This window comes from Protobothrops mucrosquamatus, unplaced genomic scaffold, assembly GCF_001527695.2.
Source record: "Protobothrops mucrosquamatus isolate PMUCROS unplaced genomic scaffold, P.Mucros_1.0 scaffold4309, whole genome shotgun sequence".
In the NCBI taxonomy this organism is placed as follows: domain Eukaryota; kingdom Metazoa; phylum Chordata; class Lepidosauria; order Squamata; family Viperidae; genus Protobothrops; species Protobothrops mucrosquamatus.
Window position 1 is genome coordinate 43,464 of NW_015390223.1, and position 22,871 is coordinate 66,334.

The window sequence follows — 22,871 nt, forward strand, 5'->3', positions numbered from 1 at the left end:
GTTGGAGCATTCACCACTTCTGGAGGCAGGTTGTTCCATTGGTTAATTGTTCTAACTGTCAGGAAGTTTCTCCTTAGTTCTAAGTTGCTTCTCTCCTTGATCAGTTTCCACCCGTTGCTTCTTGTCCTGCCTTCAGGCGCTTTGGAGAATAGCTTGACTCCCTCTTTTTTGTGGCAGCCCCTGAGATATTGGAAGACTGAGCTTGCTTGTTGCAAGACAACAAGCAAGCTCAGAGAGCACCAAGGACCTTTCATATCAACCCTGAGCTACAAATATCCTCCTTAGCTTCAAATATCAGTTTTTGCTAGCCATTCATTTTTTTAAGGGATCAGTTAGTTTATTTGTCCTCAAATCATCAGACTGAGGTTTTTCTTCTGTAGTTTGAAACAGTTCAACTGTACTTGGTCCTTTCTTATTTGAAAGTTGGTTTACTGTATATTGTACCTTGGTTTCTAGAAGCATCACCTCCTGAATTTATTATCTCTCTACAAAAGTTTATCTCATTCCACTATCCCATTTGTAAAAGATTTTTGTATAGCCTTTCCATCTAACTTCATATGTGACTATAAGAAGTATTTCCTTATTAGCTTTAAGTACGAGACCTTTCCTAGCTGAAAAAAATATCCTGGTTTTTCAAAAAAACCACAAAATACTGTGTTTTTGTGGTTATTTTGGCTATTGAAATTTTGACTGAGATGTTATTCCTTGTATTTTCTTGCTTGGAATTAGTATTGCTGTTATCATATATGCTCTAGACCAGCGGTCCCCAACCTTTCCAGCTCCACGAACTGGCAGGGGTAGCAGCACCCGCAAGGGGGGGGATGGTTTCGCATGCGCACACATGCCACTTGCACAAATGGAGCTTTGCCCACTCACCCACCACTTGTGCAATCTGGTTTCCAATGGACTGTGGACCGGTACCAGGCCGCAAACGAGATTGGGGACCCCTAGTCTAGATTGTACTCATATTTTAATTTTCCTATCCTCAGCTCTCTAGCTATTGCCTCTGCTTTTGTCTATTATGTCCATTATTGGAAAACAATGGTGCTAACTGGGATCTACTAAATGGAAAACGAACTGGGATTAGATTAGTATTTAAGATTGACAACATCTGGGATTAATAATGTTTAATGTTTCATTGCTTGCTGTTTTCTGCCCATATGGAATTCCCACAATTCCCATAGAGTTTAAATTATATATTTGGAATTATAAACACAACCAGAAACCCATCACTGGGAAGGCAGCCAGGTTGGGATGAGGGGTGGGGGAATTGTTAAGAGCCTACTCTTCCATTAATTTCTTACATTGTTCACTTCTTTTCAGTTTAAAAGTTGAGTTTATTTCTTTAATGAATCGTAATCAAAGACTTAAAGTCAGTTCTTTACATTACTAGCTCTGTTGATAATTGGATAGTCTTCTGGCATTGAGTCTTACTAATAAGTTGTCAACTTTTTCTGACATTTTCAATTAATTTTTTCAGACAGTAAACATTCAGTGTTAAGCTATTATTTTGATGATGAAAATGATATAAACTTAAGAAACCTACATAAACATAGCAGATCTAGTAAATGCATCTATAATTAGAATGTTACAGCATATCTTGGAAGGATATAAATATGCTACACATTAGATATTAACAGTCGTATAATATGTTATGCATTCAAATCCATCAATATTTGTTGCCTTTATAGCTACAGTGTGGGTGGAAGAAGCTAAACCAGAAATGAGCAGATCTAACTGTAAACTACTTTGCATATTGTCATTTGAGTATAAATTTAGAGCTGACTTTGAGTCAATCCACTAAACATAAGACTGTGGAAGTCAGGTAAGGCACCCAGGCTAAAAGCAAATTTTGCATGGCTTTTATTAATGTTAACCTCAGATTTTTACATATCTAAACTATATATGTAGTTAAATATTTCAGGGGCTTTTTTATCTTCTGTAATGCAAAATATGATTTATACTAGTGTGATGCTCTAGAGCTCAGTGGTTGTACAATATTTTAGAATTTGCTAAGAGATTTTGGAAGTTCTCCATTTCATCTTATAGGAATCAAGAATTTAGACTTGTTTTCTAACTCTAGGACTTGCCTGATATTGAAGCAGTTAATCTGAACCTTCATCTAACATGAAGTAGTTTTCTCAAATGTTCTGAAGCAATTAGTGTATCTAAACTGATTAGGTAGATTTCTTGTGTACCACAGAAATCCTAACAATATAGATTGGCTAAGCTGATACGATTTCATTACTTTTACATACTTAAAGTGAAATGTTTGATGGTATATTGTTATGAAGAAATCTTCCTTGCAAGAAAAGTTTTGATTGCTTATATGATTTCTTATAAATAAACAAATCCATGCTTAAGAAAGGATAAATGTTATTTCTGTAGTGCTGATATAGAATGTTGCAGCATAGTAGAATAAGACATACACATAACACAATGCCCTTTATTATTGGAAGACTGATAAATATTTCATCACATATTATCCAAACAGGATGTACGTGCTAAAAGATAAGACCCAATCCAACCGAAATGAAGCGTATTTATGTCTGTTTGATTTTATAGAACAGTTACTAATATTGTAAACTGTGTAGAATATATCCCCTTTCCCTGAAACTAATTATAAGATGAGCAAAGTTAGGTATAGACTCAAATCATGAGGACTACGTGAAAGAAAGAATAATGGAAATTCTTACATTTCTTGTAAAGCTTAAAATTTGTGAAGCTTCGTCAATCTTAACATTTGTGAATCAAGGTAAAGAGTAAAGATTTGCTGGGGTGTAAACACTGATCATGTATATTGGCAATGTAATCACATCCCTTTTTCATAAGAATTTTACAGCTAAGTAGGTCAGGGCTACATCTGTACATTCTCCCACATATATTCATTACATCTGAAGTGCACTAAAAATACTGACAATCACACCTAGTCTTGGGCAACCTGTGACTTACTGTGCTGATATGCATTTATACATTTTCAGCTTTACCTAAGACACCATAGCCAGGAACATCTCCTGGGATGCCATGGACAAATTGCCAACCATCAGTGACTCGTACATGGGACAGATGTCCAGATTTTGCTATCGAGACCTTTTTGCCACTTTTCATTTGTGCCCAGAGGACCTCGGTCAATTCAATGGCCCCGAAGAGTTGCCTCTACTTCCATTAACAGCAGATCCTCCAACTCCTGAGAATTTCTACAGCAATCCTTGTAGATTCCCATTTCAAGTCCCATGTGGAAATTTTGGCAGTTGTGACTACTCTTGCAGCCCAGCATTCATCCGAAAAAGAAATGAAAGGGAAAGGCAGAGAGTTAAATGTGTCAACGAAGGCTATGCCAAACTTAGGCACCACTTACCACCAGAATACTTAGACAAACGGCTCAGCAAAGTTGAAACACTTAGAGCTGCAATTAAATACATCAAGTTTCTTCAGTCTCTACTTTGCGATGATTCAGAGGAGGATTGCAGAGGAGTTCACCATTCCCCCCTCAAGAAGTACTCAAAATGATCCATCTTCAAGGACTTTATAATTTCTTCTGCACAGGGCAAATGCAATCAGATCTGAAAACCCCCAAAATATCTTGCTTGTATAGATCAAAACTAGAAAATATCAAAATAAGAAATATTTTTTCCGTAGAGATCGAAACTAATTGCAAGATTACCACTGCTAGACAGTATCACATATGCCTGTGAGATGCCTGTGTGCAGGTTTGTGCAGATTTCAAATAATTACATCGTCTAGAATTTGAAATGATTCTTAAAAGTGAACAATAATGTGGGAGCAATTTTTATTACCAAGGGGCAAGGAAATAATCCCACTGTGTCATTTCAAGCAGTGCATTTTAAGTAAATATATATTTTAATAAAAAGGATTGAAAGATTCTGGTATTTTGTGAAAATCATTAATTTTATTTACAGTTTTCATAAAGATTTTTTTAAATCCACTCAATAATTAAAATTCCCTTGAGGGTGACAAATAAATTACCAAATAAGTTTATAAAGTTGCTGGATATTTGCCTAAAAGGCAAAAACTGGTGTTGTAATTACATCTCTCAAAGCAAGCTGATGTGTGTAGAAAATATAGTACTTTAAGACATATACTAAGAGGAGAGGCCTATGAGTCTTGGGATACTGTCATTAGACTTTCTATTTTTGAAGTCACCATTTTGATTTTTTGGACCACACCTTATGGACACCTTAGAGGCCTTTTTCAGATTTGACCTTGCTGAGGGATGAAGAAACAGACAAACGTACTAGGTTTCAATTTTCTGAGATTCTGTCTCCAGTTGGATTAAAATCATTCATAGCTGAGATATTTTTGAAGCAATTTCTACTGAGTATGAATAAGAAAACTGTCTTAGCAACTAGGTAATAGGCACAAACTGAAAGTAGCCTGCAAAAAATGCTGGAAGAAGCTGATTCTACCAGTTTTATTTAGGCCTCATCTTTCCCTCTTGAAAAAAGTGTGCAAAGGATGGATGGACTGAGTAGGATTAATTGTGGATCAAATGCTCTTTCTGCAGTAGCACCATGAAGGAAGGAAGGCTTCATCGCACACACAGATGTAGGATGCTGAAGAACATTTTCTGTCAGCCCTCAGTGTTCCTTCTCTGATCTTCTTGCTTAGTTTTTAGCTGATGTCAGTAATCTGAGAAGGAAGATTGAGACCACTTTTTGCTGACAAACTGTGTGTGTGTGTGTGTGTGTGTACATTAGCTTTGCTCTTTTACATTATATTCCTGGTAGCAATGAGTCCATGGCAACCTCCTTAGTAACAGGAAACATTAGTGACCAACTCTGCCCAGCAGCAAAGCAGTTTAATATTGCCAAGAGCAGTCCAGTTCAGTAATTCTTTAGCACAGCAGACTCTGGTGAGTTGTTTTTTAAAATTGCTTTTACATTGATAATCTCTCCAATTTTCCAAGTGATTTTACAAAAAGCTAACTGACATACCCAGTACTATTTCTGCCAGTACTGTACTTGTTAGCTATTATCACTTACCGTAATTTCATTCAATCAAGTGAATTCTGCTGTAAGCTTCTAGGATCTTCCACCATATGAGACTTTTTGAAAGATGCTGGAGTAGCAAAGTATATCTATACTATTCTATAGTTCTTTATTATTTAAGAGTTATGTTTTTTTTAAAAAGACTAATGCTGTAGTATTTTTCTTAGATAATTACCTAAGGGTTAGTCAGTGAAATGTAAATAAAGTAACCAGGGCTTCAGTGTTAGTGATATTTTTTGTTACTCAACAAAACTAAAAAAATAATAATATTGTAAATGCAAATTGATTCCCAGATATATTCTTGAGAATTTAAATTTGTCTACAAGAAACATATCAGAGTTATAAAAACACACAGAATGCTGCTCTGCATTGATACAGCGGTGCTATTTGGGCATTGATGGACAAAGAAAACAGGAATACTGAAGATGGGTTTTTAAAGAAAGACTAATTGAAAAATAATTGAAAAAGCAATCCTATAATAATAATAATAATAATAATAATAATAATAATAATAATAATAATAAAGTTGGAAGGGGCCTTGGAGGTCATCAAGTCCAACCCCCTGCTCAGGCAGGTAACCCTATACCATTTTGGACAAATGGCTGTCCAGTTTTCTGCTTTATTTTATCATTTCATCCTAATATGCAGAGAAATACAGCCATCAGGAAGTGGTCATTCAGAACATGTAATTGATTACCCAAATGCAAGGCAGGCAAACAAGTAAATGTTCTTCAGAGAATTAACAGGGGTAGTTAGAAGACCATATTAGAGAGAGGCTGGTAAAAGAGGCTCCAGGCTACTTGAATAAGCTTGTTAGTCCTAAAAAGACATCCTGTGTCTTGGAAGTAAGTTCTAATGACTTTACAGTGATAGCTAAGGATACTTACCTACCAGTACTTATAGACATACAATTATCCTGTTACATGACAATTATCTAAAGTATCTAAAATATGTTACATGATGTAATGCACTCTTTGCTGGCTGAACTCCAGATTCTTTTAATCAGAGTATCTCTTGTGGGAGAATATCATTTAAACCAGACATGTCAAACTCGCGACGTCACGTGATGTTGTGCGATATATCGGTACTTTTTCCCCATTGCCGGCAATGGGGAGGGCGTGGTTTCCTCGTGATGCGTTCGGCCCGTGGGCCGGTAGTTTGACACCCCTAATCTAAACTCTTTTTTTACATTTGGAAATTCCTTCAAAATTATTTCTGGAAGTTGAATAAAACAATAAACCAATGCTTACAGCACAGTTATTGGTAAAGTTATCTGCTTTCTTTAATCCTGACAAACTATACCAAGTCAAATTGTATATCTCTCTGAAGTGATGTCAAATATTTTTGGCAGAATATCTGCTAAAGTTTGAAATGCCTGGAGCTGCTATCACTTTGTAAATATTAATTTGACAGTCACAAAAATAATCTCTCACTGGCTGTCACTATGAAGTCTCTTTATTTTGAAAAGTCAGTCAGGATAAATGCGGAGAACACTGAACAAATCAAAACATTTCTTCAAGCACTTACATAAAGTGCTTTCTGTATCATTAGCTATCTGGTGAAGACAGTCTTTCTAGGAGATGTCCATACAGTATTTCTGGTAAGAAAGTAATTATAGGAACCTGGGAATCAGCAGTGAAATATTGCAATGACGAAGATGTATTTGCCATGTGATTTTCCTTGTGCTTTTTGTTCTCAAGAGTGCATAAAACATGTTGTCCTGAGTCCTGTCAGCAATAACATTCAATGCCTGCCTGTTTCTGAACTTCACTTAAAATGCTTTGATTTTTATATTTAAATATTCAAGCAACTTGGGGCCAGGCTATCTGACAAATGGTTTTCTCCCATGTATATATGTGAGGTTCAAAGGTGGTGCTCCAAGTATCCCTGCCAAATGAATTGGTGTGACTGGCTACATAGGAAATGGTGTTTTTTTTTTAATGATAACACACTCATTTGGAAAAGCTTCTTCAGAAAGACTGTCTGGGATTTCCAATGTTAGGTAAAGATCTATTTCACCCAAGTATCTCAAATTGTGTGTGTTTGTGTGTGTGTGTGTGTATGTATGTATGTGTGTGAATAATGCCTCATCAGTGTGATACAGGCTCAATCTTGATAATATGGGTGGGGCTAGAAGCAGATGTGTTTGAGTTTCACTTTTCATTATCTTGAACCAGACCATGCGCCAATGAGAATTTGGAGAGGTCTCGTCCCATTAAATTTGGAGTGGTGCTAGGCTGAGGATGATGAAAAGACACTGAGGGGAACACTACTGAGCTAGATCAATATTTTGACTTAAAGTAAGGTAATCTTTTATGTCCATTTCTTGAATATATGGTCAACTTGAAAGATAGGGAGCAACATTTTGATCTTCATCTCAGGTCGCACATGTCCCATATGCTACAAATGAGGAAAGACGTTTGGGGCTACTATTTCATAAACATGGCCAAGAAAAGAATACATGTAAAAAAAAAAGTACATAACATTGTGATACCGTAACTCGTCTACAGTATTTATTCGTCTTCTTATTGTCGTTAATATTATATCCCACTTCTAGAAACTTTGCATTAAGGTGAAACTCAAAATAAACATTCAAAGGATGAGATCTGATGCAGTGATTAAAATAAAAATAAAAACATAAAATGCAACCCCCCCAAAAGAACATTATATGAGAATCTTGATTCTTTTACAACTTTCTGCTTGATTTACACACATGCATAATCTTATCTGAAAATAGAAATTTACTAATTTAAGAGGAACTGGACGAAACTAAAGGATCAGATTGATCCCAAACCAGATGGGCCAACACCAGTAGATGTGAAGGGGCAGGGCTCCTGCTATCATCTAGTCAACCCCTCTTTAGCTTAGAGAGAAATTTCCAACTTCCCTTTAATTGGAGGAAAGCTACATTGGTAGTTGTGCTTGCAAGTGAGGGGAAGAGGAACAGGAACTTCCAAGCATTTGACAATTTGCAAACTAATGAGAAGATTGGGTATCAGGCACTTGTGAGATACTTGCATTACTGTAATAGTCTGACTGAAGAGAACTCACATGCCTGCACTCCACTGCATCCTACCGAGTTTAGTGGCAGGGGTCCTCAACCTTGGCAACTTTAAGACTTGTGGACTTCAACTCCCAGAATTCCTCAGCCAGCTTTGCTGGCTGAGGAATTCTGGGAGTTGAAGTCCACAAGTCTTAAAGTTGCCAAGGTTGAGGACCCCTGTTCTAAGAGAACAGGTATAACTTGCAGCCTTACTTGTACTAAGAAAAGAATTTTCATACGTTTCATGAATACATTTAATTTACCAGGAAAGCCCCCTCCCCTAGTCATTTTGGAGCTATTTCCAGACATTAGACATATTGCCCAATTATGCAAAACACTCGACCTGCCAACATTTCTGCATCAGAAATTGGGAGATGATTACCCATTTGTGACTCACCATGACCAACATCTCTTTGTTAGTCTCCCAGCATGCTGTGTCTGTCAAACCCCAAAGGGATCATCTTTGGGGTTTGATCCAAATAAAACATCCAAATTGTTTATGTGCATTTCATCATATTAAAGCAGGGAGGAAAAAAGGGACTCCTAAATTAAGTAAACCCACCAGTTGGGATTCTCTCTCTCTCTCTCTCTCTCTCTCTCTCTCTCTCTCTCTCTCTCTCTCTCTCTCTCTCTCTATCTATCTATCTATCTATCTATCTATCTATCTATCTCGCAACGTGAACAAGAGAACCTGTTAATATATGCTGTATGGCTAATTCCCTTCACTGTATAAACATCACAAAGAATTTGGCCTTCTTAAAAAAAAAGGAATAAACTCAAACATCAGATCTTCCCTGTCTCTCCCCCTCTTTTCCTTCTGACCAGTATAGAACGTATTACAGAAGTGCTTCATTTATAAAGAAAGTTTGGTTACGTTGCTATTTGCAGAGCACAATCCTATCATACCAGTTCAGAGGTGAGTCCAACTGATTTCAGCAAGGAAAGAAGGATTATAATTTTAGTAAGCATAAACAAATAAGAAAAACCAGATGGCCCCAAGAGCAACTGGAGTAGCTTCTTAAGAAACAAGAAACACATTATTTTACTTCTCTCCTGACCGCTGATTATTATATAGAAACCAACTATTAATAGAAGAAAACATGCATAAATGTGCCTTATGTCATATGCACCAGAGCTCTAAAATATAATGGTAGCACATTCTTTAATCACTTAGCTATGCTCAGCAAATCCTAAGGCCCTGGATATAAAAGGAATAGCCAGCCCAAAGTCCACTTAGGTAGCAATGGCTAAGGTTGGTTTCTCAAACTTTGCAGCCCTCTAAAATAAATGGATGTGTGCAAGTCCTCCCCAATCTTAGTAAATAATACATAAATAAAACTGCAGTGATAAGTAGTTGATTTTCATAGAGACCCATAAGTTTATCTCCAAACGTGCCCTGGATTTTGCTTTCTACTGTGCCTGAGCAAGCCCCATCATTTTAAAAACTTTTGTGACCTTCCCATTGCAATACTTACGGGTCATGGCCTATAGTTTGAGGATCCCAATATGTTCCTAACATATTATTACAGGTAAATGTCTATCCAGGTCATAGTTGTCCCCAAGGTGCTTTTTCCAAAAGGCAACTGGACTTTCTTGGTTTTTTCGCTTCACATCCAAGAAGCTTCTTTAGTTCTAGCTCTATTTGAACTGAAGAAGCTTCTTGGATGAGAAACAAAACACTTTCAAAGGAAAAAAAAACCAAGAAAGTCTAGTTGCCTTTTGGAAAAAGCACTTCTGGGATTATTATGGGTAATTTTTATCTTAATTGGCTGCAAAAAGATCGTGCTTCCAGGAACAGGAGAAAAAGAATGAAGACAATGAATGAGCTAATTCAAAAGATAGTTTGGGGAGTTAGCAAGAAGAACAGACTGATCTGGGAGGGATGATGTGAAGCAATTAAAAATTAAGTTCATTGATTTGAAGTATTTGGCTCTCAGGATCTTTCTATGACATTTGCAGCAGTCTCCAGAACTTTGTTAACAGTTAGGTTAAGTATGGATTAGTTTGCAATTGCACCAAATATTGCCTCATATTTCTGAAAAACAAGTGGCTCATCTAGATCAGTTATTTGTGGATAAGAGCCTGATTTAAATATATTTTCAAGCAAAGGATGCACATCTCTCCATTTGTATAATAGGCTATGCTCTTTTTATTGTAGAGAGAGTCCTGAAAGAATGAGTGAATGTACATTGGCCTCTTGGCCATGCCACAGATGCTGCTGTACAGTGCCCCTGCAAGCTGAATCTAGTCACAGAAATGTCATAGTTAATCCCAGTTCCATCTGCAGTGGCTGCTTGCTAGTGCATCCTTCATATGGCATTAGCTCACTTCTAACAACAAGGTAATAAAATATTTATTTGTTTAAAATGAGAAGAGATGAGGACGCTAATCTCTGTCTTTCTATATCACAGAATTCCACAAATATAGTCTTCTAGGTTCTTGCTTGGTTATTTTTTTCTCCCAAGCAATTGGGAGCAACACTTAGCAGAATTTGCTGGACAGAAATATGAAGTGTGACCTTTTCCTCCTGGGATCAGGGATGTCCATTTTTGTTGTTAATTGCGAAGTCGTATCCGACCCATCGTGACCCCATGGACAACGTTCCTCCAGGTCTTCCTGTCCTCTACCATCTTCTGGCGTCCATTTAAGCCTACTGCTTCAGTGACTCCATCCAGCCACCTCATTCTCTGTCGTCCCATTCTTCTATTGCCCTCAATGTATGGTTAAAATAAAATCAAGATGGCAGCCATGATACTCATATGGAACATGCATAAAAATAGAACATTTATTGCCCTGGCATGGCCAGCAAGTTGATATTTTTTAACCATATCTGCAGACAAACTGGGATTTAAACTGGGCTTTAAAAATGTGTAGCTTAAAAATATAGATAACATTTATTGTTACATGTGATTAGATTTTTGCTGTGGGATTCTCAGCTAACATCATTTCATTTTATTCCAAGGTGTTTGTGTCACAGCTACTGTCCCTTTCTCCTTGATGCAAAACGTAGGACAGGACAGAATTTGGAGAGGTCACTGGATGCTGGTAGTCCTGTGCTGGCGAAAAAAGGAACTGACTGTTATTATTACCAAGGAACAATCATAAAAGATTTAGAGGCAAGTTGCAAAATTATTTTCTACATGGTTATAAAGGTTATTAAATGTACACCAGGTAATATAAAGTAACTACGGAAATTGAACTGAATGTATTTACTCACAATAGCCATTTCCCTCAATTTAGTGCAACAAGGGATTAGTTCATAGGGTTATACTTAATGCACTTAATTCATACTGAACCAATTCAAGGACAGAGATAAGAGGGCAAAAGAATCACACCAAGACAAATGTAATCTAAAAATGTAAGTGGTTGTGGACAACAAGCTGCCTGATAGTGAGATGGGTGGCATATACATTTAATAAGTAAATAAGTAAAATAAAATAAAATTCAGGTGACATCATTGTGGAATGAATGCCTTTGCTATCCATATAGTAAATGACACCATTGCTTTTCTTGTAAAAAATTGAAGAATGAACTAAAAAATAATGAATACTGTTGAAATCATCAGATGTTAGGCTACAAAAATAATAACAATAAACATCAATTGTATTCATTTTCCAGATATCACAAACTCTCTCTTTTACCCACCACCCTCCACCTTCCACCCCAATCTTTCTTATGTTATTTTAGGGCAGGTGCCGTCAAGGTTTAGAGCCTGTTAATCAGTGACATCCAGTCCCTCTTCCTTGTCTAACAATCTAGGGAATGCCTTCTAGCCAGTTGTAACAGTGTAACCCTAACAACATTAGAAGACTTCATGACAGTTGCCTTATAATTTTTCCAATATACACCTTTCTCCACATTTCTAGGTTTCATTTATTTGCTTGGTCCCACCTTGCACTATCTTATGAACATGCAATTTATGCCAAGAGTAAGCAAGCCTAAACCCTCCAGATATTTTGTACATCAACATCCAACAGTCCCAACAGCAGTGGGGGCAATGGAAAGAGAAACTGGGAATTACCCAATTATTCCAAAACGCCAATTTCCTTATCCATGGCTTATATTAATAACTAACTTCATAGTATAAATTATCCTACTCCAACTCTCCTCAACCTAGTATCCCTAGATACACTCAACTCCTTTATTCCCAGCCAAACAGAAATATGCCAACTGGGAATACTGTAGCAGGAACAGCAATCTGAAGGGCACATGACTGACAGAGATAGTTGTAACTAGAGGTATAAGATTACCCTATTAGACCTTTTCATCTGGCTAAAACTGGTTCTTTTATTTCTTCAATAGCACCAGAATTCTAGAAGGGTTTGTGCTATTCTGAGGATCTCAGCAACTAGTGATATTTGATAAATAGCATTATTGCTGGAAAGGTAGCTGGCATGTTGATATATAAACTTGACAGTGGAAAAGAAAGCCTGCCTTCAATTCATTAGTTGTTAGCACCTGAAACAAATATGGTATGTTCCTCCTGAAAAGCAAGGGGCAGGTTTGTTTGCTCACCACAATCACTCAACATCCGATAATTCTAAAGAACCAGCTATTCAGAAGGCAGTGACTTTGGAGTGAATCCAGCATTTGTGTGATCAACTTGGTGCTGGATTCTCATTCTACATACAAAGACAGAGTGTAATTAGGAAAACAAACATTCTCACTTTTAAACAGCCCTAGAGCAGACAGAAAAACCCAAGGGGATGGTGGGGTGAGAGGAAGAGAATCTTTTGATTTTATACTAAGTTAGCTCAATTTGCTTTTACTGCAGAATCAGCTATTTAAATAGTATGGATATGCTGAGTTACTTTTCATAATATAATCCTAATTGGGAAGGTTTTGCTGAATAGCATTCAATTCAATAGCAAAGATTTTCAGGGATTGTGATTTCTGGTTATGTTGAACTTATCAATTCTTCCTTTAGATCAAACAGCAATGAACTTTGGGACCAAATTCTGGAAATTTTTACCTCAGAGGGTACCCCAGATAACCACGTGGAGTAGAACAGACTATAACAAACACATCTGGTGTTATTTCTTTTGGCTAAGATTGGTCCACAGAGGGAAGCTAATCATTGCAAAATAATTTGTCTTATTTTTTTAAAAAAATCAGTTTGTAGTTAGAGGATGGTTGATTGGTAATAGATTCTCCATTTAACATTTTCAGCTTAAAATATATTATTTCTTGTGTTATGCACAAAATGTCAGCCCTTCCAGATAGGCCAGATAGGAAACATGACCAGATAAGCCAATTCGACTTTATTGTAAGGCAAATTAACAGAATCATGCAAGTCTGAAAATACAAATCTCCCACAGTCACTTTTAACACCTTGATCAATTAGGGATGGTCTTTCCTAAGTTTCTTTCTCTAACCATTAAACTACTGGGGGTTCCTCCCTCTCTTTTCTGATCACTCCCTAGGTAGCATCTCTGCCCCTTGTCCCTCAATGTCATTCCCACATATTGTTACACAAAATGATACTTAGACTCAAATACATGATTTAATACCAAAGTGACAGGAACAAACTCATTTGTTCATATTGGATCCCTCTAGCTATGTCATCTTTTAACTTTGTTCAAAATGTGTCTTTTATCTATTTTTGGTATCTATTTTTTGAAATCATTTGAAAAGACTACCTCTGTTTGCTTTTTCCTCCAAATAACTCAGGAAAGTAAAAGCACTTGTAAAATATGGAAGAAAACTGCATGCCAAAAAAACTATGAATGAGTTTCACATATGAAGTAAAATTTAATGGTTACTAAAAGGAAAACAGAGACCTATATTAGCTTTGCCTGATATATAGGTCAAATACTCAAAGAGAAATCCAACTAAGAATGAAGTTGGGGTGGTTCTAAGTAATGAATAGGAACAATTTCCAATTATTTGTGCTATTTTTAAAAACATATTTTTTTCTTTCTGATAGGAAGCTGAGCAAAGATCATTTCTGGTACAGTTTGCAGAGGGGCAAGACACACCTTCTTTGCAAAAAGCAGCCAGCAGTGATATCCTTGAATGTGTGAATGGAATGAGACATTCTATTCTGCCTGGTGATAAAGTGATGGCCCCCTGGGAACCAGAGCAGAAGAGGTATGGCCCAGGAACTGTCCTCCAGGGCATGGAGACCAGAGATCCTCTGCGAGGTAAAATTGAAATTATCTTGCCATATACTTGGGGAGTAGCTTTCTGAGTGGCATGGTGGCCTAGAGGTGGAGCTCTTGCCTCACAATCAGGAGGCCGTGAGTTCAATCCTAGGTAATTCTCTCTCTGGGCGCAAAGAGAAAATATTTGCTCTGAGCTCCATGTAGTCATCAGGAAGGGCATCCAGCCAGTAAATGCTCAGCTCCATTCAGTTGCCCTAACTTCACCCTGATGAAAGGGATAAACTCAAGATAATTCTTCTCCCCTGTCTCATAGCTGACAAAGTGAGAAAGAGCCTGTGGTCTAGAGGTTAATACATCTGCCTAACATGCAGACAGCCCAGGTTCAAATCTCAGAAGGGTATGTCTGGTTGAAAAGAACTAAAAAGTTCGAAGGCCGACAGGGTGCACCAAACTCAAGATCATACATACATACATACATACATACATACTTGGGGAGTAGCTTTATGCTATGTTTGCCAAGGGAAATAAACATAGGCTGGTGCTTCTCTTTTAAAAAGAAGGAAATCTTTATTAGAATTTGCATTGAGATAGAAAGTTAAAAACCTGATCTAGCTTCCTTTGGATCCAGTCAAAGAATGAAAGGCCATATGCTGTAGTTCACTAGGCCACATGGAACATGGAATAATACCTACCACAGAAGGAAGAAAAGATTTAGGGGGGGGGGGAGAACAGGAACTGGAACTGAGCCAGCCATGAGTGTCTAACTGAAGAAGACATGTCAAAGAAAGGAATCTACACTCACTTTCACTACAACTATTGCATCTACTGAAACTAAGACAGTGCAATGAGATTGATCTTCCAACCCCCTTCTTACAAGTGTGTGTATCTGTTCACGACTACTATCACATCACAAAAGTTTTTTCTCTTATGGTTAGTAGCTATGTTTGTGCTTCGGCATCTGGCATTTTCTCATGTCCTGCTGTGAGGAGGCTTTGGGTGCCCTCCTCCTTGGCTTGAAAGGAAAGTCTTTTGAGTGGCATCTCTTTGGACCTCCTGAAAATCTTACCCCTGACTCAACATCTATATTCCTTCTGACGCAGGTACCCTTTTCCTGTCACGTATCACAGTTTCTTCTTGTTGAGGCTGCTGCATTGTCTCTTCTCCTGCTGGGAAGTTTAAATTGATTTCCGACATCCTAATAACACTTGGTTTTTATCTCTCATTAAGCTACGTCACACTAGGTAATTTACCTGTTTCTGTGGCAGAATCAATTCTTCTATGCATATTTACAAGAAATAGCTCACAAAGATTCTGTGGAGGTTGCCTTGTGGGTGGGTTTTTTTCATGGATAATAAATGAGAGGGTTTAATTGCATTTGCTTTATTGAAGTCAATACATTTGAATTCAGCGTAGCAAGCGTGAACATTCACACCTTTTGCTAAATTGCCCATCAGCTTTGAAATTTAGTTAGCATTTATGTACTATCACAGCCCTTTATAGTTTTACTGAAAATATTCCTTTGCAGTATATTTTCCTGTCATTCTATGGTGCTACGTTGATGTTTCCTTCTGAACATAAAGAATGTTACATCTTACATTGTCTCTGTTTTCGTATTCATAATATTATTTTCAGACTGCGAACAGAGTAAGCTTTTGGCATGCAAATCATAACAGCCCCTGTTGGATAGCTTATACTGTACAAGTTAAATGAATTGTTCCTTCACAATCCCGAATGTGTTCCATCTTTGGCAAGTTGCAACTTTACAATATTTATCTATGAAAAACAACTAAGGCTTTTAAAAAACAAGAAGAGTCCCACTGTCCCACTATGTACATCTTGTTTTAATTTTGAATTGAGCCTGCAAATTATTTACGTACCTTGCAGTACTTTGTTTAATGTTGATTTGCAGAATTTATTCTTTAAAAATCCCTTCCTTGTGACTTCCTCTAATCTTGTGGCAGCATATTTCCTCGTGACTCAGTGCTGTAATATTTGTTTTTAAGAATGTTTTGCTGCTGAGAATTTCTTATCTTTCTCTGGGCACTCATTCTGAGATATAAATTGCTCCTGCAAGTGCCTCCCTCTTTTTCCTAGGAGCCTGGAGGTCCGATTTGGAAATCTTTCCTCAATTTGCTTTCTGAGATCTTGGACAAGACTCAGCCTTGGCTTTTCTGTAACCTGAAGAAAAAAAAATACTTCATATTCCTCAGGCAGATAATAGACCAGAAGGCCAATCTTAGTCACTATAGGCAATTGTATCTCTCCTTATTTCACCTGTTCTGGTTATAAGAAAAAACTATATAGGCTGATAAATCACCTACACATCTTTAAGTCTTTTATTACAAATTTCTAATACAAGAGAAATTTGAGAGTTCAGGGCTTTTTGTTGAAATAGGTTCCTCAGTTTTTCCTATATTTCCATGCAATGTTTTTATCTTCCATAGAAATAAGCAGATTAATGCAGTTAAGGATCCATGTCCATAGCATTCTTGTTTGCAATATCCCATATTCCCTGTTCTTTTCCAACTTCATCTGGTGTTGGATCTAAGGCCCTGGACCAGCTGTGGTGCAATCACCAGTGTTTCGTTACTGTCTACTATGTATCACAGCCAGCTGTCTTGTTTTAAGTAATCTGCTTCTCTTGAAGACTTGTCAGCAACACACATACCCTTATACACACCAATCCCTTCCCTTTCCCTATTCCCAACTCTTACACTTTTACATTTTCTTTTGAGTTGGGTGCACATGAGTAGTAGACTATGCAGTATGTGGGAGCAGCTTTCTGCAGCCAAAGGCATGGGCAGAAGAAGTAAAAATAATAGAACTATGCATATTGTTTAGCATTTTAAATAGTTCTGAATCTCTGCTCTAGAAGGAGAGAGAGAGCTTTTTGGTTCTATCTAGGCATTATTTGCTGAAAATGGGAAAACTTGAAAAATGTTATTTCTGAACAAAAAACTAAAAACTAAAAAATGAACTGATCCAAATATGTACAACAGTATAACACCCCTTGGAAGTTTTTTTTTCTTGGTATGTTTTGTTAAGACAGCATCTGGTGGAAAGTTGTGTTGTAGCACATGCTCTTCACAAAATACCACCTAAAGAGAATATGGAAGCAGCTCTTTGTGTGAGTGGGCATAAAGTGTAATTAAAGATGGTGACTAAGCCAAAAAGCTCTGGTACTGAGCATATGCGTTCTCATTTCTCTCCCCCCACACTACATATTGCGTTTTAACCAAGGTATGAGGCTCACCGTGTCTGCTGAAATTGAAATAGCTGCCAGTTTGGGATTGCAGTATTTGCAGAAATCAGATTTTGTAACCGACACAGATTAATGTTCTTAATAGGGCCTTTTGCCTTAGCGTATTCTGCAAGTACAATTTAAGTGAATTGGGTTCAGACTGAAATCTTTCTTTTGATTTTCCAGTTTTTTTTTTCCTATTTGAAAAAAAATGCGTATGTTCTTCTATGTTTTTCTTGGCATATTTTAACATATTTTGAGATGGGGATTTAGATTTAATTTTATTTTTGTGAAATAATGGACAGTGCTGGAGTTTGGGGTATTTTTCATCATTCTGCAGTCCACAAGGCAGCCTATCCCTGATGTGAAAAACCCATGAAAGACTTCATTGATTCCTTACCATGTGATATGAAGCCAATGAGGCTGCAGATGGAGAAGTTCTTGTTCTGTGAAAATAGGATACACATCCTTTAGCTACCTTGTGACTACCTTGTGACTGCCAACACATGAGCGTCGTGTTAAATGAGAAAGGTTTTTTTTCCCTCTGCTTAAAAAAAACCCCTACTCAAATCCTTTCTCACAAATGAGATGGAATAGTCAAGAATGAAAAAAATCTTGGTAAGGCAATAAAGTCAATTGTTAAGAACACAGGCTTGGCATTTTTAAACAAACATTCTATATTCTTTTCAACAGAAAAAGAAGATGAGGAAATTACAGTCAGCTTTTGGAATGGCAAGAAAGCCAAAGTTCCATTAGGTCTCGCTTTGTGGATTTCTCCAGCGCAGTGGAAGAGAATTGTAGAGAGGATCCATTTGCCCTACACAAGCAGGAAGCAGTTGGAGGGGCAGGTTCACAGGCCTGGCTACTACAACTGTTCACATGAAACTATTCCAACTATTCCAACATGCACTTTGGGTGATTTCCAGAGGTGTTGGTGCAGACGTTGCTGTTTTATCCATCCTTGCTTTAGTGGTTTCCATCACACATGCTCATTGCTTGGACACAGGCAATGTGTCTCCTACTGTGGCCACTGCTGCTCTAAATACAGTGGCTGTTGGACACGGCCCTCTTTAGCAGAATTAACCTCTGGATATTTAAGAAAAAAATTCACTAGTAAGCCTACAACGCCATTCTTAGCAATAGAAGCCTCTCCCGAAGTAGAACATGCTGCTATGCTATCCAGCTCTTCCTCATCCTCCTCAGAGTCTCATTGTGAAAGGGAAAAAAGTAGCACCAAGAGTACAATGATAGATCAAGCAGTGAACACAGATTCTAGTCTTTTTAAAAATCCCACCTTACAGGAAACCAGAAGACCAGAGTGGAAGTACTGGAAGAGAAGTCAACCCACCTTTGTTTATAAAAGCCAAGGTACACAAGATCTCCCTTGATTGATCTCCAATAGATATCTAGAACCTGTTGGTTTCACAAACAGGGTGACAATCAGGTCACAATGGGTTATTCAAATATCTCTGGCTTAGTGTGTTGCTTAAATCAAACTATTGTGACTTAGCCATGATTTCTTAGCATTATGTATAAAACCCAGTCCCTATCTCAAGTGAGTGTATATTAACTAATGTTGGCTCACTCTGCAATTTAGTATGTTAAATTTGTTCTTTGTCTTTATACATATATCATATGGGGCCCAAAAAGAAAAAGACATTGCTCGCACCTACAGATGTTGCTTGCTGCAACTTACTGTAGATCATGCTAGCTGAGGATGCTTGGAAGTTCCATAAAGTAACATCACAAAGATTGAAGTTTCTCCAGACTTGGCCTGCAAAGCAGAGACATTTATGAATATTATAGTGTTAATGAAAATGAAGTACTCCATTATAGACACTTTCATATCTAATTTCATATTTGAGGAAAAGGCAATAACCACTTATACTAGCTTGGCTAGTTTTAAGGAATAACTTGTTTGGATGATAAAGAGTAATCAACCATGCATAACATCTAATGTATGAGTCTATTTCAACAGGAAAAAAACAAAGAATTTTTCATGATGACAGAGAGCTACATGGCAGCTGTAAAGTGGTGACATTTTGTGCAGGAGCTGGCAAAAATCATGCCACCCTAAGAAGTGTGCTGACTGCACTTTCAACTCCTACTCAATAAAGTAGAATAGGAATTTCATCTGAGCCATAAGTGGAGGGAAGAGAGAATTGGGAGGGGGAATCTTGCCTCTGGTGCTAGCTACTACAAGAAGATCCATGGGGCTTCTGCTGCCAGTTCTCCAATCCCATGGAGTCCTTCTCTCCTGCCCCCCACTGCAGATTTCTTCTGCCAATCATGGTTAATAAGAGAAGTGGAGGACAGGCAACAAAGTGAGTCTTCTTTTCACTAGTTCTCCTGGCATTAAAAAGAGCCACATGCCCCATTTCCCTTTTCACTGGAAGGGAGAGGGTGAAAACAGCTCTTCAGGCAGCATCCCAGTAATAAACTGTAGAAAGCTTTACTGTGAGGGGACTGGCTACAGAAACCCATGGTAAAGCCATTCCCCAGTGAATTTGGTTCCTGTAGTTCTCCCACAGGTTAGGCACTGGAGTGGGGGAAGAAAGGGAAGGAAGGCACCTGTGCTGTGTGGGGAGGAAAGCTTAAAGTTACTGCAGGGCCCCTGGCTGAAATGCCACTCTTGTCCCTCTTCCTTTGCTCTCTGAGAGAAACCAGAATTAAGATGACCTTCTTTTTCTGCCACTCTTGATTTGGAAAGAGAAGAAGGAAAGCCTGAAATCTTCTACTGATAAAATTGGATGGCCCTGAAAAAACAAGAGGCAGGGCCTGGGGCAGGGATAGGCAACCTCGGCTCTTTTATGACTAGTGGACTTCAACTCCCAGAATTCCTGAGTCAGCTATGCTGACTCAGGAATTCTGAGAGTTGAAGTCCACGAGTCATAAAAGAGCCGAGGTTGCCTACCCCTGGCCTGGGGCAAGGTGTAAGGCCTCAAGTGGCCAATACCAGTAATGCTACCACCACCTCAATTTACCTTGGTAGGATGCACTTGAGACAGACCAGATAGCATGGCTTGCACTGGAAAAAGCTACAAAATGGCCTCTTAAAAGTCAAGTGCAGACCGCCTTCTGGGTGGGTCAGAGGTGAGTTGAACACAATGTCACCCATACATATCCTTTAATTCTCTATGCTGAGGGTTTGCCATCTCTCTGTTCACAATTGGAAGATAGCATTCCAGCCATGGCATATTTGATTTATCTTTGCAAAAGCTGCTTCTGCTCCCTTGGCTAAGTTTGGAAGGAGCTCCATGGAACCCACTTCAAGTCAAAGTTGATTTTCATTGCAGTAGGAAAAGGATCTCAAAGCCAAACCATAGGTACGGTTTGCAACAGTGCAAACTGGCCACCGTGATAATAGAAAGGTCAGTTTTCCCCTTACCTGTAATACACACAAAATACATGAAGTGAACAAATGCCAACAAATTTCCTACGGACATCCAGAGGCATATTAAAGCAGGTCAGTACTAGGTTGTTATATATTATCATGCTGCCAGTCAGTCCATGCTCCTATATATTCTGGGATGCATTCAGTATGTTAACTTTTTTGTGTTGTACGTGATAAACAGTTCTTTGGTATAGGCAGTTCACTCTTGCAGTTCTGCTAAAGTTGCTTCTAAGAGCATGATATTAAACCAACCTTTCATTTTCCATGACTTCATTGAAAATAGACATTGAAATCAACTAACAAGCAAAAGCCAAGTATTTCTAAGAGAATACTGTCAAGGAAACAATGTTACTGACAGTCTAATTTTATTTCATGTTAATAACCAATCCAGCTAAAGCAGATTCATGGGGTGGATAACTACCCTTTCTAGTCATTATAATACTCATAACAGAACTAGTAATTTGACTGGGTTCACACATTATGCTAAGTGACAAATCACATGATTTGCAGGGCTCATCTGTCGAGTCCTCTTCATGGATCTTGGGTGCTCTTCTTGTGGATTTCTGATGTTTTGTAGACTCAAGTTTCTATTTCAACCCTTCCGTCTATAATTGTTATAATATCAATCTATAGGAGCCAACATTGTCAGTAGCAGCTGCAGAAAAGAAAGAGCTGACAACAAAGCCATTTCATCCACAGATGGATTTCCACCAATTCTGTACAACCACAGTGCTATATTTGAAACCATTGAAGAGTCTCGTCAAAGGCATCTTTCGATGAAGAAAATCTTGAGCCATGGAATTACTAGCTCATCATGGGGAGGTTAATTATGTATAGAATTGCTATTCCCCCCCTTTCTGTCAGGGTTCAAGATGTCACTAAACAATAGCACTCTTTACAAGATTCTCTTAGCTATTTCATAAGTTCTGGTTGCCATACTATCGAACTCCTGAACAGCACCAGGATAAAGTAATTTTGAAGAAACTGTTTTTTTAAGTTTGAGACTAGTCATGCCACAACAAAAAGAATGAAAGGGAATCAGGCTTTGTACTAAACATTAGATGCTGATGAGTATAATGGATTTAGTCATTTCCCTTTAGCCAGAATGTACTGTTTGTTCTGACTACAAAGAAGCAAAATAAAATTACTTTTCCAGAATTTTAGGCAAACAAAACACAGTGCAGAATCAAGTGTTCATAAGAATGTAATATCTTTCTCACAATTTATTAGGTAAAAAGAATCACATAGTGCAAAAGTAAAAAAATACATTCATGATTCAAACTGCAGTAAATGTTAATCAAGTTCAAGCTATAACAGTTAAAAAGGAAGGTAGAGCAGAATACTCAACAAAAGGATAAATATCTTAGGTATGAAAAGATGACACTTCAGACACTGAAATTGATTTTAATTGTCGTTAGCAGGAGATAAATGAAAAACCAGATTTACACTTTCCCCTGGCTGAACATTTACTAGGTGTGCTTCTTTGACTGTGTCATCATATGAAGTTGTGTTGATTATGTATGAGCCAGGTGACACTTCGATGAGGATTTCCTGCAATGAACAAAAAAAAAACCCCTTCGATTTTAAAACACAAGAACAAACTTCTGCATCAGGAGGATATTATTCCTAACAAAGAAATGAATTAAGTTTAGTAGCATTGCGTGAAAAAGAATTTAGTCTATTGATCAATCTATCTGAGCTGAAATATATTTTGTAACAGTTCATCAGAGATTAAGGCAGTAATTTTCCTGGCATTGTTGAGTTTTCAGTCCCAAATCTAGTATGTTATATCCCAATCTGTTGTGTCACTGGGGTACCCATAAAGATTACATGTTTTTTTCAATAAATCTTTCAATCTGTATGCTTTATAGCATGATATGTAGACCTTTGTTCAAGCAACACAAGATTTGCTCCGTCTCTGCTCTTGATTTTGAAAGTTTGTCTCAATGTGTGTATATGTGTGCGTGTCTTTGTGTGTGTGCAAATGAAAACTAATGTATCTGCAACTTTGTCAACAAATATAAGCTGGTAATGAACTATACAGAAAATGCAAAACGCAACTAGCCTTAACAATCTAGTT

The 22,871-nt window shown here is 37.7% G+C and overlaps 2 protein-coding genes across 2 annotated transcripts; both read left to right on the top strand.

Annotated features, from left to right (window-relative positions):
• Window positions 1-3,024: 3,024 nt before the first annotated feature.
• On the top strand, window positions 3,025-3,510 carry ASCL3 (achaete-scute family bHLH transcription factor 3). Its single transcript, XM_015828186.1, has one exon. It carries the CDS (start codon window positions 3,025-3,027, stop codon window positions 3,508-3,510), a length of 486 nt encoding a protein of 161 aa, XP_015683672.1.
• Window positions 3,511-4,858: 1,348 nt separating this feature from the next.
• CUNH11orf16 (chromosome unknown C11orf16 homolog) lies at window positions 4,859-22,678 on the top strand. Its single transcript, XM_015828187.1, has 6 exons — window positions 4,859-4,873; window positions 10,211-10,393; window positions 11,015-11,168; window positions 13,979-14,195; window positions 18,091-18,765; window positions 21,425-22,678. Exons 2-6 carry the CDS (start codon window positions 10,227-10,229, stop codon window positions 21,616-21,618), a joined length of 1,407 nt encoding a protein of 468 aa, XP_015683673.1. The 5' UTR covers window positions 4,859-4,873; window positions 10,211-10,226; the 3' UTR covers window positions 21,619-22,678.
• Window positions 22,679-22,871: the final 193 nt, after the last annotated feature.